General features: G+C 40.3%; 1 protein-coding gene across 1 annotated transcript in view; it reads right to left on the bottom strand.

The window, feature by feature from the left end:
* The window catches only part of LOC139698350 (prolactin-releasing peptide receptor-like), a gene marked incomplete at its 3' end in the record, with an annotated part of 57,774 nt that extends 45,199 nt beyond the window's left edge, over positions 1-12,575 (bottom strand). The window contains exon 1 of the mRNA XM_071597268.1: positions 11,079-12,575. Coding sequence (XP_071453369.1) covers positions 11,079-11,597 — 519 coding nt within the window. The remainder of the gene's footprint in view (positions 1-11,078) is intronic.
* Between the last annotated feature and the right edge of the window lie 1,423 nt (positions 12,576-13,998).

The raw sequence follows: 13,998 nt of genomic DNA, 5'->3' as shown, positions 1-13,998 counted from the left end.
AGATAGCTTCAGTGGCTTGTCTGCCTTCTCTGAGCCAAGTTGCGTGACGCTAGCATTGCCTGTGTTGTTTCTGTGATTGTTTACAATGTTTAAAAAAATTGAGAACGCCGCCAGTTGTGAAGTGAGGGCAGTGATTAAATTCCTCAATGCAAGAAACGTTCGCCCATGTGATATTCATCGCCAATTAAAGGAGGTGTATGGAGACAATGTAATGGACGAGTCGTCTGTTCGGCGGTGGTGTCGCAACTTCAACATGGGGAGGGGGAACACACACGACGATGAGCGTTCGGGTAGACCGTCTGTCATTACAGACCAACTGGTGAGCTCAGTTGACGAATTCGTGAGGAACGATCGGCGCGTCACAATTGATGACATCTGTGAGCATTTTCCCAATGTTTCTCGAACAATTGTTCATGAAATTGTTAAACACCATCTGCATTATGCAAAAATTTGTGCAAGATGGGTCCCTCGCGTATCTCAATGAGCTGGCGGCGAAGGACTATGCAGCAGGAATACAGAAACTTGTCACACGTTATGACAAATGCCTTAATTTGCTTGGAGATTATGTTGAGAAGTAGTTTAAAGTATCCTCTTTCAAATAAAATTTTTTATGTTTGTTAATATTTACTTTTGTGTCTTTATTTCACGAACGGGTACTACTTTCCGGATGACCCTCGTATAATGGTCTCTCAACTTCAAACCCTATTTTTTTTAAATATTTTTGCCCAAAAGTAACCATAACATGCAGTTTGAATTTTAGCTAACACAAGTTCTTATTAGATCTTTCTATCAGAATTTAAATTTACCTGCTTTTTTCCAAAGTAACTATGTTTTAACGCTCCTTTTAAGCTTTCACAGAAAAATAATGCACCGTTTGTTTTATTACTGCATCCATGAGCATCGACGAGTGTTAAAAATACAGGTGTGTTTGTGTGTGTATATATATATATATATACACACATATATATACATATATATATACAAAAATATATATACAAAAATATATATACATATATATGTATATATATTTTTGTATATATATATGTATATATACGTGTGTATATATATATATATATATATCTTTATATATATATACATATTATATATATGTATGTTTACGTATATATATATATATATATATATATATATATATATATATATATATATATATATTATTAGGACAATAACCAAAGTCAGCATCATGTCCGAAAAAAGTGATCGAGCTCAAATTTAAAAAAAGTAAGGACAAACATTTCATGACGTAAAACTCATTAATCCATGTTATCTTTTCATCATGAACAGTTATTTACACAGGATAGCCCTTCACACTTGGAGCCCTTCACTTACTTTTCAGTTCCTCCCTTCTACTTCCTTAAATTTGCATCTCTTATTATCGGATGGTGTTAATCCATTCTGAAACTTTCGATTAATATTCCCGCCAGTTCCTAATGTTCGCAGGAGTATCATTTATTAGACGTCCATTAGATGCTTATTTATGTCCCCTGCATGTCGGCTATTCTTCGCGGAAAGAATCAAGAGAGATGGGATGAGTTGAATAGGGACATTATAGTCGGCTTCACATCAGAAGAAGTAAATGTCAACGGCTAATAATACTAAAATATCTTTCAGGTAGTGGTTTATGAAAACTTTCTGAGATATTTAGATCCGAAAAATCCGACCAGCTGAGAAAAATAAACTTAGTGAATTGAAGGCAGAGGGAATATGGTTCTACAGCGGAATGATGAGTTTTAACAAAAAAATAGCAACAAATGTAGATATAATTTGAAGGGAGGCCTTGGGCAGAAGACGGAAAAGATTTGAGCAAGTAGTGATGTACGACAGTGGGATGAAAACCACAACTGGCAGACTGCCTGACTAACTAACCACAACTGACTGACTGTTAGTGGTGATGTGCATGTTTGAGTAAGCAATTCCTATACATTTATGAAAAAAAGCAATGTAAATTTTAGGTATTACTTCAAAAATCATCCCATGAAGTTCATTCCACTTCGGAATGAAAAGGATTGCATTCTTTTACGAAAGGATGAAATATTGAAGTCACTTAGAAAGAACTTTTAAAACTACATGAGAGATTCATGGAAATAAAATTTCCTCAGGGAAATAAAAATGCATTGGAAATTACTGCCTGATAATGTTTTACCAATTAGCTCGTAATAGTTTCAGAGAAATTGTGACGCAATGGGTGATAATACGGATAATGGACTTCCAGAAGAACTTATTGGTCCATATAGTAACGAGCAGTTCCCATTAAAACCTCGGAAAATATGGCAAACAATTTTAATTAATTTTAAGTAATTTTTGTACTTAAGTTTTTTCATTACTTATGGTTCCGTGTAAAATGGAATATATATCTTTTCCACATCAATATACTGAACAGTGAGGACAGCGGTCTCGATAGAAGCGCGTCTTTATCAGAATACTCGGCATCGCACATATTCACTGCTCCTACATAGATAGTAGAGATGGCAAGGGAATGGAAGGGAGTGTGATTGTGTTTCCATCATCCTTCTATTTAGCGCAAGAACGCCATTTTGGATGTTACCATCCACCTAAACTCAAAAAAACACATAAGGATAAAATGTCTGCGTATCATTCCATGTTACATACGTTGTTCCCTCTACTCTTAACCCACCCAAGTATCAAGTGGTTATTTTTATCATTCATGGGCAATCTTACATATACAATCGTAAAACTCATTCCTAAATACACTTTAAACCTCTTAAATCAACATCCTTTAGCTGTAGATAAGATTCTGTTAAGCTCTAAAGGCAAACTGGATTATCCGAACGAAAGGGGAGTTATGTTTCTCTTGTAACGAACCTAAGAGTTTGTGTTGTAGAAACGGGAAGGAATTTCAAGGCGCGATATAGAGAATGAAAGAGGTTTACCACTAGCAAACACTGTAATTAATCATTCTTTTCCGAATTACATTTTATTTAGACGGGTCATGCAAACATGTTTGCATCAAAGTATTCGAGGTTGTTGGCAAATTTGAAGCCTGCTGGCCTGCTATTTTCGAGGGGAATTGGGGCGCTAAGGGCATATAGTATCATATAATTTTAAATCACTCCTGCTTCAAATCATGCCTGTATCAATAGATACCTACGGCCGATTTGTCAGTAGGAAGCCGCAACTCTCCGCTGGGCTTTCTTCGGGGCCAACTGCGGTAGGACCACGTGTAATTGTAGTCTGCATTTCCATCCCCGCCACGGAATACCTCTTGGGATAAATCATCTCTATTCACCTACCTACCTTTCCTGGTGAAATTTCAAATTAAAAGGGTCGCTTCCTCCCACGTTAAACAGACATGTTGCCACGAAAGTTATAGTTTTTGACCGCTCGTGTATAATATCACTGTACCACTATACCCGGTCAGTAAATATTTGCCTGACTCTGGCCGTTCTAAAAAAAAGTATCGTTAAATTGAATGCCGTGTCTCTTTCTCGCTTGATTTTTATGAGGAATAGTCTATTCTTGTGTATACCCACGCATCAACTTTATTTGTGCTGATCTCAAGAGGGCTGAATGGTGTAATATTTGGTTCACAGGGTCATTATTGATTTTGAATGTCTTCAAAGCAAAATATATGAAACTGCAATGGTAAGACTGATTAATTTTCTTAAGAAAATGTACGGGGAAATTCAGGTCCAACGTTCAGTCATTCCTCAATTAGATAGCCATCCAAGTTTTCACTGCTCAAGGTGGAGGCAAGACAAAGCGGACAGCGCTGGTCGTAAAGGGAAGATTATCCCAGTTGGCCATTCAAGGGGATATAAAAGAAAATAGTCTTTAAGGGTTGTTCTTCACGTCCGACAGTAAAAATAATTAGGAGGGGTGCGTTAACGTAGTTATGTGGTGAAATACGTATGTACGGTCAACCATTGCACAGTTGTGGTACTTAAAAAGGAGAGATATATTTCTAATTTAAATGAATTGAAACAATTACAATGTACAGCAAAAGAACCGGATTAATATATGTAAAAGGGTAATGTAATTTTCCATTCTTCAAACATAGCAAATCCTACGTATAATATTAACAGAAGGGTAGGTAAAATGGCAGAAGAATTTCTCGTCAAAGACCAATTTTGGTGTAAGGAGAGCACCAGCTAGGGTAAGGCCTTGCTAGTCCTGAGAGCTATTATATAAAAAAATATTAATTTCTGTCAAATTTCATCACTTTGACATGATAACGTTGACCCAAACCTAATGCTGGCTTACATAAAGGAAATGAGAAGAACATAAAAGATCAGAAGAACAATCTATTGGCTATATTTATAACCGAGAGCACAAACTGCCGTAGAAATATGAAAGTAAGTTTAAAAAAAAAGGTGGGGCAAGAAGGTTGATGTCACTAATGATCTCTATTACACTAATGGGAGATATAAGTTAAATAAACCCTTGAATTATTGGATGAGTCCGTTAAAAGTTACTGTCGTGGCATCTCCCACAGTTTATTTGAATTTGTCGAGTGAAATAAATATTCAAAATTCGTGGAAAAAATAAACAATTCGCAAACTACACTATGGCGATAACGAAGCAAACTATTTAGTGATGTTAACATAAAGAACAAACTTATTAAAACGAGCTGATCACATTCGCATGATTTTTATGAAAAGTCGCAAAAATGATTGCACAGTAAGGAATTGGCAGTAATTGCATAGTAAATTCTATCGAGTCGAAATTATGTTTGCATTGAAATTGAGTTTCTCGTTCACGTGTTCATCAAAAAAAAAACAGAAAATGAAATGAATTTTTATGCCAAGTTGATTGAATTACCTTTATCTCATCAACAGTGAAAAAAACGAAATTTCAAGGAGCATAAAATGTCATTTTTTGTTGGAGGACCTCAAACATTTAATTGAAGGAAAGGAAAATTTCATTTCCAGCTTCCACCGTTTTATTTTTAATGTCCATACGTTACCTCTCACTTCCATTAAGACTCCTGGTACTATTAAGTCCCTGGATATTTACACTCACTACTGAAACTCAAAAATACTCTTCCATGCCCCAAAATGGCATCTGACGGTGGTAGACCCGGTAATAGGAATAACTTTATGAGTGGCATCACCTAATCAATACCACCTAGGATGATTTTAGGTAGTTTTGATGAGGGTTGGATCAAATGCGAGAAATTTTAGTATCTCAAAAGCTTACGTTCGGTAATTCATTTGCTAATTCTTACAAAGATCCCGGTGGCGGCGGAGTAACTTCCTCGTCTGCGATTCCCAGGGTCGTGGGTTCTATTCTCGCCTGGGTGGGTTTTCTTCAACCGAGGGCTTGGGTGTTTGTAAATGTAACCATTGTTGTCATTGATAATAGTCCGATGTAAAGGCCAAAATGTTCAGTTTTTGGACTAAAGACAAATAAATATAATTGTTCTTCAAATAATAGCCCTTGTTGGGAGAAATTTCAGAAAATAAAATGCTTTGTTCTTCCACATATATTTTATTATTTCACGACCTAATTTTCGACTTACAAATTCATCATTAGGTGAAGTACAGAGTATTTATCTCGTAAAGTGACAAGAACCTCTCCAGAAAACACAATAATACCAGTCTTCTATAATAAAGGTAACTTAATTAACCTTTTATCTAACAGCAAGGACACAATTCCCATCATGGAAAAGAGTGGAGTGTATCGATTGCTTTGTGAGTGCTCTGATATTTACATTGGAAAAACCGGGAGGAAATCCCGTGAAAGTGCGAAAGAATATTTCGCCTGTTTCAAAAACAGAAATCCCTCTTCCATTTTCCCAAGTACCTATTGGAAAATAACCGCACTAGTAACTTTTTTCCTGGGATATTACATTTGGAGAAGAAAGGTTTAAGATAAGAGGCCTTAGAACGTTTGGAAATTTCCAAGAACAGTAATTATAAGGATATATTGGCTAATGACCTGTTTTATTCCTCCCGCTCCCCCTCTTGGACCTCCCTCTGTTCCACAGCCCCTCTCCCCTCCTGACGCCATACCCAACCGCCCTCTCCCCCTTCCCTTCTCTTTTACCTCCTCTGACTTAACCAGTACCACCTCCCTCCTCATCTCTGTCTAGTATATAAAACTGTGTGACCTCTGTACTTCTCCTGATGATGACTTTGTAAGTCAAAACCTAGGTCGTGCATAATAAAATATATGTGGAAGAACAAAGTATTTTCTTTTCCGATATGAACCGCTTCCACAAAGTGACACCTCAAACAGTTCTTCTGGGAGACATTACTTTTAAATGTTATCCTTTCTCCGTTCTTATAATTATAGTGGGATATAAGTAACGTTTATGGACAGGAAACACTGAATAACAATTTGGTAGGTTATTTAGAATTTTAGAATTACGTCTTAATATTTCCTCTTAATGAATAAAGTATTTCGATTCTCGAAATTATTCACTAAGCATTAAAAGTATTCAAAAGAAAAGCCCTACCGTTTCCTAGAGCTACAGGTATCATGGAGAAGAAATTTCTGTCAAATTTCATTTCCTGAACTTGATGACCTGGACAAAACCAAAAATGTGAGGACGCCAGTTTGAATCAGGGGAAATGGGGTTGAGTTGAATTAGATCTTGCAGTGCAGTGCTTTGGATACGTTATATATAATAACTCCAATATCGCTTATCCTGTTGCTAGGAAGAGAGTATGGAAATCACTAAAACAACAGTCACGAAATAGTTTTTAAGACCTGTAGTTTCTGAGCTTGTTGTCAAGTGATTTGATGGATTTCCCTATTTTCATTTGTAGATTGAAAATGTGGGAAACTGGAAAATATTATATCAATTTGGGCAAAATAAAATTAAATACATAACTCCGTCTTAAAAAAGTAGTATACTTATATGATTTAATACGATATCACCATTTGCTTTTTATAATTTCAACGTCTTTGGGTGTTAAATTTAATGAAGCATAAATGATTAAATCCATTACATTTCATCTATTTTTACACTAATGAGATACGTCAATGATGAGGAAAGCAGAAGGAAGAATGATTTCAGGAGACCATTAGGGAGCAGCTGAGATTGTTTCATTAACGGTCCAATTATATCACATCTATTCGAGCGCATCGGATAATCACCTGCTCAAATTCTCCGTGATTTTTACCGGAAGATTTTAATGCTATTTATTCTTTCGGACATAATTTAGAAGGTTTATTGAATTCACCTTATATTCAAGAAACAGTACACGTTCGCTGCGATAAGTGGGGCTTTAACTCATGACCTATTCGTTTATCTTAAGGAGAGCTGTTAGAAGCAGTGCCGAGAGAAGTTACTGACAGGATCGTCTTAGTGTTAATATTTGAAAATTCACTTCGCCTATTATACGAATATCTTATTTATAACTAATACTGCGCCTGCGCCTCGTAACCACTACTATAGCCGGCTCTGCAAATTACAACGCCTTTAAAAGTGGTAATAGTAGAAGGGAATAAGCAGGCATGAATGAATTCAATTTTCGAGTGGGATCAAGATATTGGAACATCGCTGGACCAAGTGCATTAGTGTAGAGGGAGACTACATTGAAAAATAAAAAAAGTTTCACTGAGGCAATTCGTTTATTTCTACCCAATTCCGAGAACTTTCAAATTACCTCGTATGTAACGACTTTTCATTCAAAATGGAAATCATACCATAGCATCAATTGTTTTTAAATAATAATTGATGGTAAGAATATGCCCTATGGGCAACGTACTCGCCGCTAAATACCAATGTCACAATGATTGATTCTTATGCAGTACAAAGGCTAAGACCATATAATTGAAGGGCCTTAAGTTGACCTTCGAATCCTACGTAGAAAATTTTAGCTGCCTTTCGATCATTTTCCTGAGACGTCGTCGTAATGCAATACGGTCTTATCTGCCGTAGCGTCTCAACAAATCTAGAATGTTCTTTTAAGGCTTATGATTACGTGGTAATGCGAAACCTAATAGCGGAAGTAAAATAGATATTTCTTATACGCAACGTTTCCTGTTAACTTTGTCTTACTTCATGTAATAGAGATGGAATTCATTTAATGTTGTGAAGTATAGATGGGAGCATATAAAGATAAAAAGGGATAAAAGGAAAAAAAGGGAAAGGAATTTCAAGAGCGAAAAACGAAACTATTGGAACAGTTAATAAAACAGGACAAGGGAACCATGGATTGCGGACTAGATGCTTAGGAAGATAGAGGAGGAATGGAAGGGTGTATTAGAATTAGGTGGAAGAAAGTACCGATAAATAGAAATAAAAAATTGCGGTGGTAAGAGGGAGTATGTAGAGTTTACATTGGAAAGGTGAAATAGGAGCGCTATACAGAAAGGGGAAAGGTCTATCAGGAAGTAAAAAGAGAAAATCCGTTCTTACTAATAAATATCCGAGAGAAAATTATTAATGAAATCCGGAAAGATTCCAGAAGGAGGGTAAGAATATATACAGGATCTATTTGGTAAATATATTAATCCAGGAATTTTAGAGAGAGAAAGAAAATATGAGATAGATGGGGATACCTCGGGCCGAGGTATACTTAATTGCAAGATAGAAAGACCATTCAGGGAGTTGAAATCAAATAAAACCGGAGGTATTGATAATATTCTGGTGGAAAAGTTTAAGGGTATACGAAAAAATGGTAGGAAGAAGTTTTTACGGGTTAACTTGAAGAATTAATGAGGGATGAATTAATCCATAGAAATATGTCAGAACAGCGTTAGTTTATTCCCCAAAATAGGAACAGGGAGCCTTAGGTAAGCAGTAAAGAAAAATATGTTTGATTTTGGATGAATAAAAATTGGGATCATCAATATTTTTTCCTTTTTTGATTTTTTTTCTTTGATCGATGATGACCTAACACCCCCCGCCATAAACCTCTGAGGAGGCTTGCGGAGTATTATGGAGATGTAGAATATAAGGATGAAAAAGAGGGCTAATGGTTACTTTGGAGATTATCAGTTTGGAATCACGAAGGAGAGAAGTACACGTGATACCATAGTAGTATGATGAGACCACTAATAGAGGTGAGCACAGAGAACCATTAGGATGAGCTTGTTTGTTCCGTATATTTAGATAATGCGTTACACGAGTAAGTCGGGCAGAAAAATTGAATGCATTACAAAGAAAGGAGTTGATTATAGAGATTAGGGACTCATCCACCACCGGTAAATAGGTCAGACTGAACAGGTTAGTGTGGCGAATAGAGAGAGGGGATAGGCAGTGCTGGGAAGACTAGTAATAGAAGGATGTCCATCATCACCCGTGCTTTTCAGCTTATATGTGCATGTGGAGGAAACCGTAACCTTGGCATGGGGAAACTGGTCATAACAATAAAAGTCAGTGGGCGATTTATAGAACCAGTTAGGTATGCTGATTGTCAAGCTTTAGTATGCCAGTGAGCCAAGGGGTTGCAAGCAGTTCTGAGCCTATAGGAAAGTCAGGGTAATAGGTAAGAGATGATTATCAATTTAAAAAATATATAAACTATGCGGTTGTTGAAAAAGTAAAAAGCTAAGATAAATATTAAAATATGAGTTCATAAACTAGATAAGATGGAATAGTTCACCTATCTTGGAAGTGTTCTGAACAATAATAGTCAAAGTAGTGGAACCACAAGAATACTTGTAACTGCGTAAGGCAAAGAACCTTTCACAAGGAGGGACTTCATGGCAGCGACTTTGAGAGGGGATGTTAAGAAAAGGCTCGTAAAAAACTTGGTATGGAGCGTGGTTTATAACGGCGCGGAAACATGGTCGCTTAAGCAAGTCGATAGCGCGCTTTGAAGGAATTGGAAGTGGGTTTGGAAAACGATAGAAACTGGTAAACTAGACTGACAAGAAAGCAAGTCCGATACAGGGTCCGTACTAAAGTTATCGGGACTGGTTCCAAAAATCGAAATTTATGGCAGTTATCATGAAAATTGCTTAATAATCTTCAAAATACATTCCTCCTGCATCGATATATGCTTAGTTCGGCGCGTCTGCCACTCATCAAAACCCCGCTGGAAGTCGGTTTCAGGAATACTGTCGAGAGCCTTTGTCGTCGCTACTTTAACCACCTCGATGGAGTCGAACCGATATCCTTTGAGATCCTTTTGAGCTATCCTTTGAGTTAATAACGTTTGCCGAGAAAATTCTCATTTTCCTGGACGCAGTCCAAAATTTCTTGCGATTTCAACCCGCGACAGTTTTTGTTCCTTGCTCATGGCTTTCGGCATCAGCTTTGCGCACACTTTCCTCATCACAAGATCCTCTGTTACAAGGATGTGGACGGTTCCGACTGAAAGGCCGGTCTCCTCACTGATAAAGGAGATGGTTAAACGCCTGTCAGAGTCCAAAACATTTTTTCTCTTTGGCCACCTGATAATCGCTTCGAGCGGTTGTCGGGCGTCCGACGCGGTGCTCGTCTTTGACGAGCTCCCGGCCTTCCTCAAACATTTTGTTCCATTCAAAAACTGTTTTGCGTCTTGACTCATCATCCCCATAAGCCTGTTTAATGAGTTCAAGGGTCTCCGACGCGGATTTCCCGAGTTTAACGCAAAACTTCACAGCGTAGCATTGCTCGATGGTGCGTGCGCTCTATGCTGGCGCGACGTCACCACAAACAATCATACGTCACAAGAATCCACCTGCTGTCTCAACGCATGCCCGGAGGCGACTGAACTAAAGTGCGCCTGAGTGATGGGGGGCCCCTCTACCGAGCCGACCGGTCGAACCCCTATCCACAGCTCCGTTGAGGCTACAGCGAACCGGTCCCGATACCTTTTGTACGGACCCTGTATTTCTAGGTATTGTAGAGGAATGTCGAAAGCACTGCCTATTCTTTTTCTCCCCCTATTTTAATTGCTCATTAGCCAGTTATTTTAATTGCAGGATGAAGTTTAGGGATACGTCATGTCATATTGTTTAGGTCTCAGAAATACAGTCGTGTCAGGGTTCGTCGGAATTTACCTAACCTAGCGGACTACTACTAACATAGTCCTCATATGCGATACTTTTTTACTTCCAAATCAGTCCTCAACATCATAAAAATGCCATTGTAACTGTTATTCAGACATAAAAAAATCGAACTTAGATGTATGGGGCAACTAAAGGAGAATTCAACTCACCTGCGCGTATGGGACGAGGTGGCAGAGCACTTTCCCGAAGATCCATCGACCGAGGAACGTATAGAAGGGAGTAAATGGCACCGCCAAGGTGCACAGAAGAATGTCCGACAGGGCCAGGTTGGTGATGAATAGATTCGTCACCGTCTGCATGGCTCTGTTCCTCCCCACCACGTAGCACACGAGCGCGTTCCCGAACATGCCGAGCACGAATATCGTCGTGTAGAGGATGTAGAAGACGGCCTGGACCGCCTTGTTGGTTATTAGGTCGTCGTGCGGGACGTCATTAGGGTCCTCAGTCATGTTGAACGACGAGCTCGAATTCTCCGTCGTGAAGCCCAAATTTGCGAAGAGGGGATACTCGGAGGGCTCGTCGAGTCCCGTGGAGTTGACCCCGAAGCCCTTGAAGTCCGGGTAGGACCACTGCATGGCGATGGGCACCAACTTGGATGACGGGTCGCCGGTACCGTCCCCGGGCCGGCCGCCAAGGATCTGTGACATGCTGTGGTTGCTGACCGACATCTCAGGGTCAAAGACAAGCAATAACTGACTCCGGCGGACTCCGTGAGTATATCGCGCCCGTCGAAACCGTCTCTTGGGATCCTCGGACCACAAGACACGGAAGGAATCAGTCACTCGACCCTTTACGCGATGTTCCCTTCCGTCGGTGGGACGGGAGGATTCAGCGAAGAAGCAGCCTCCCCTCCGTCGTCGGACTCTGCGGGAAGGCGTGAGGGAGGGGGGGGGTTTCGTTCACACGCTACAGTTGACGCCGCCGGGAGAAGTATCAACGAGAGCGGACATATGACACGGGAATGCTATTCAGATGTTCAACTTTTGGTGGTGCGCTGTTCACTTTTCCTCTCGCCGTAGCAGCGCGTGGGAATTCCCACGTTCCAGCAGGGTCGAGGGTGAGAGAACGGGGGCCTTTTGCTTTGGGGGGTGGAGGGTAGAGAGGGGGGCCTTAAGTATTTAATTCTTCGGGAGGTGGTTGGTGGGCGTATTCTTCAAAAGTGTATGCGCGAGTGGAAGTCGCTACTGCCTCCCATGTTCTCGCGAAAAAATGTTGTACCAGTGTGTATAATCAAGTATGCAGTGTGTAGACGTAAAATACCGCGGAGGGGATCGTAAAACCTTCGCGCGGGCGTTGGAATGGGTTTCTGCCAAGCAACGGAGAGTTTCCAGGGCAGTGAGAAACTTTACGATTCCCGAACTGGAGTGTGAGAAAAAAGCATGGAAAAAATGACTATTGGCCTATTTGTCCTTCCTATTGTCTCTAGGACCCAATAGCGCAAGATTTGAAAGGACGTTGAAGTGGAAGGGAAATCCCCAAAGAGTTTTCTTCCTCGATAGATTTCCTCCTACTTTGAAAACGCAAGAAATCAAAGTCACTCTATCTCGTAACAGCTAAGAGTCTCGATACCTAAGGCCTTATCGTCCAGCACTAGCTTCGAATAACCGATCTCCACTAATGTCCGTCGATATAGGTAGGCATTGTCTTTTGACAAAACCACAGGAGATTTAGAGCTCAAAATGGAGCTTTTCCGATGCAATAGACGAATTCTGTCTATTATATCGATTAAATTTCCTCGATAATGTCCTCCCGCGTGCTTTCCTTCGATCAAGAAAGAGAGTTGCAGCGATGCAGAGATCGAGTAGTTTAACGGCTTGGAGACTTGACTCGTCTTCACCACAAAATGTTATGAGGAATTAATGTCAAACTTTAAAAAAAAGAGTAAATATTATTCTTAGTCAAACCTCTGCGTCTTGAATTCTCCTGGAATTCATCAGCTCGGTTTTCATTTTGAGAGAAATAACGTATTTTTTTTTTTGATAAATAGATCTCGCGAGCAGAATAGATATTTTTCTCTCGATACGAGGTATCAGACCTACTTGTTCAAGTTTTTTATTCACTTTCTCCCCAGTCGACTATCCGTCGGAAAGGCCCACTCTCAGTGGGATGTTTTAAACCCTAAGGTATTTGCTTTCTGAAGAGACCGTGGGAGACGGGAGATCTCTCCCTCCGTCCTTGACTCCACTTTTCGGAAGGTTTGTGTTGATGATTAACGAGCGGGCTCCTCAGAAACCCTCTTACCGCACCCCAACCCACCCTCCTTCACACTCGACACTCAAAACCCTATCTCGCCCAATCGCTCTCCCTGGGACGAATTTCGAAGAGAGCCCCGAAGGAAAGAGAGAGAGAGATAACTGTAAATAATATATAAATGTATGTACATGTAATAGAAAAAAAGAGCGAATGAATCTCAAACAACCACCACCGTTCGTTAACCCGCGTTTCACTCCGCTCTGCTACCCACTCCTTCAACCTCCCTCGTAGGAATAGATACGGCTCGGGAGAGTGTTTGGCGTGGAGGCCACAGACGACGGGTAGGATTCCTTTGAGATCAGGCGTTCGCGTCGCTCCTCGGTGGAGCTGAACTCGCCGGAGAAGGACGGGGTCATATGTAAGAGGGACGGAAAGGACGAGGAGGGGAGGAGGAGGATGCAACGGCGAAGGAGATAGCGCTTATCCCTCCAAGACGCGGTAGAGAGTGGAAGTTTTTGTGGGAAATGGCAGGAGGGGGAGGGAGGGCAACAAGTACCCTGAGGGAACAGGAGAGTGTGGGGGAATTATGAATAAAATAAACAAAAGAGATACAAAGTTGGGACGAGGAACGAGGGAGAAATCCCTTTATTATTTCTTTTTTTTATTCTTACTGGGATATCGGTGACAAAAATAATTGACGATCGCTTTCCTCGCCTCTACCTCCACCGGGCCCGCTCTCTCTCGCTCTTTTCCCTCAACTTACCTCCGAGTCCTCCCTCCCGGGGGACGGGTGTGAGGAATTGGAATGATCGGAGATTTCCTTTGGGCACGTGGGAGTCGAAAATCGCACGTGGGTTGACCAGAGGACGCGCGCCC

Source organism: Hetaerina americana, unplaced genomic scaffold (assembly GCF_022747635.1).
Source record: "Hetaerina americana unplaced genomic scaffold, ioHetAmer1.1.p SCAF_83, whole genome shotgun sequence".
In the NCBI taxonomy this organism is placed as follows: Eukaryota; Metazoa; Arthropoda; class Insecta; order Odonata; family Calopterygidae; genus Hetaerina; species Hetaerina americana.
The sequence above is the reverse complement of the archived record's forward strand: the minus strand, read 5'-3'. Positions and strand labels throughout refer to the sequence as shown.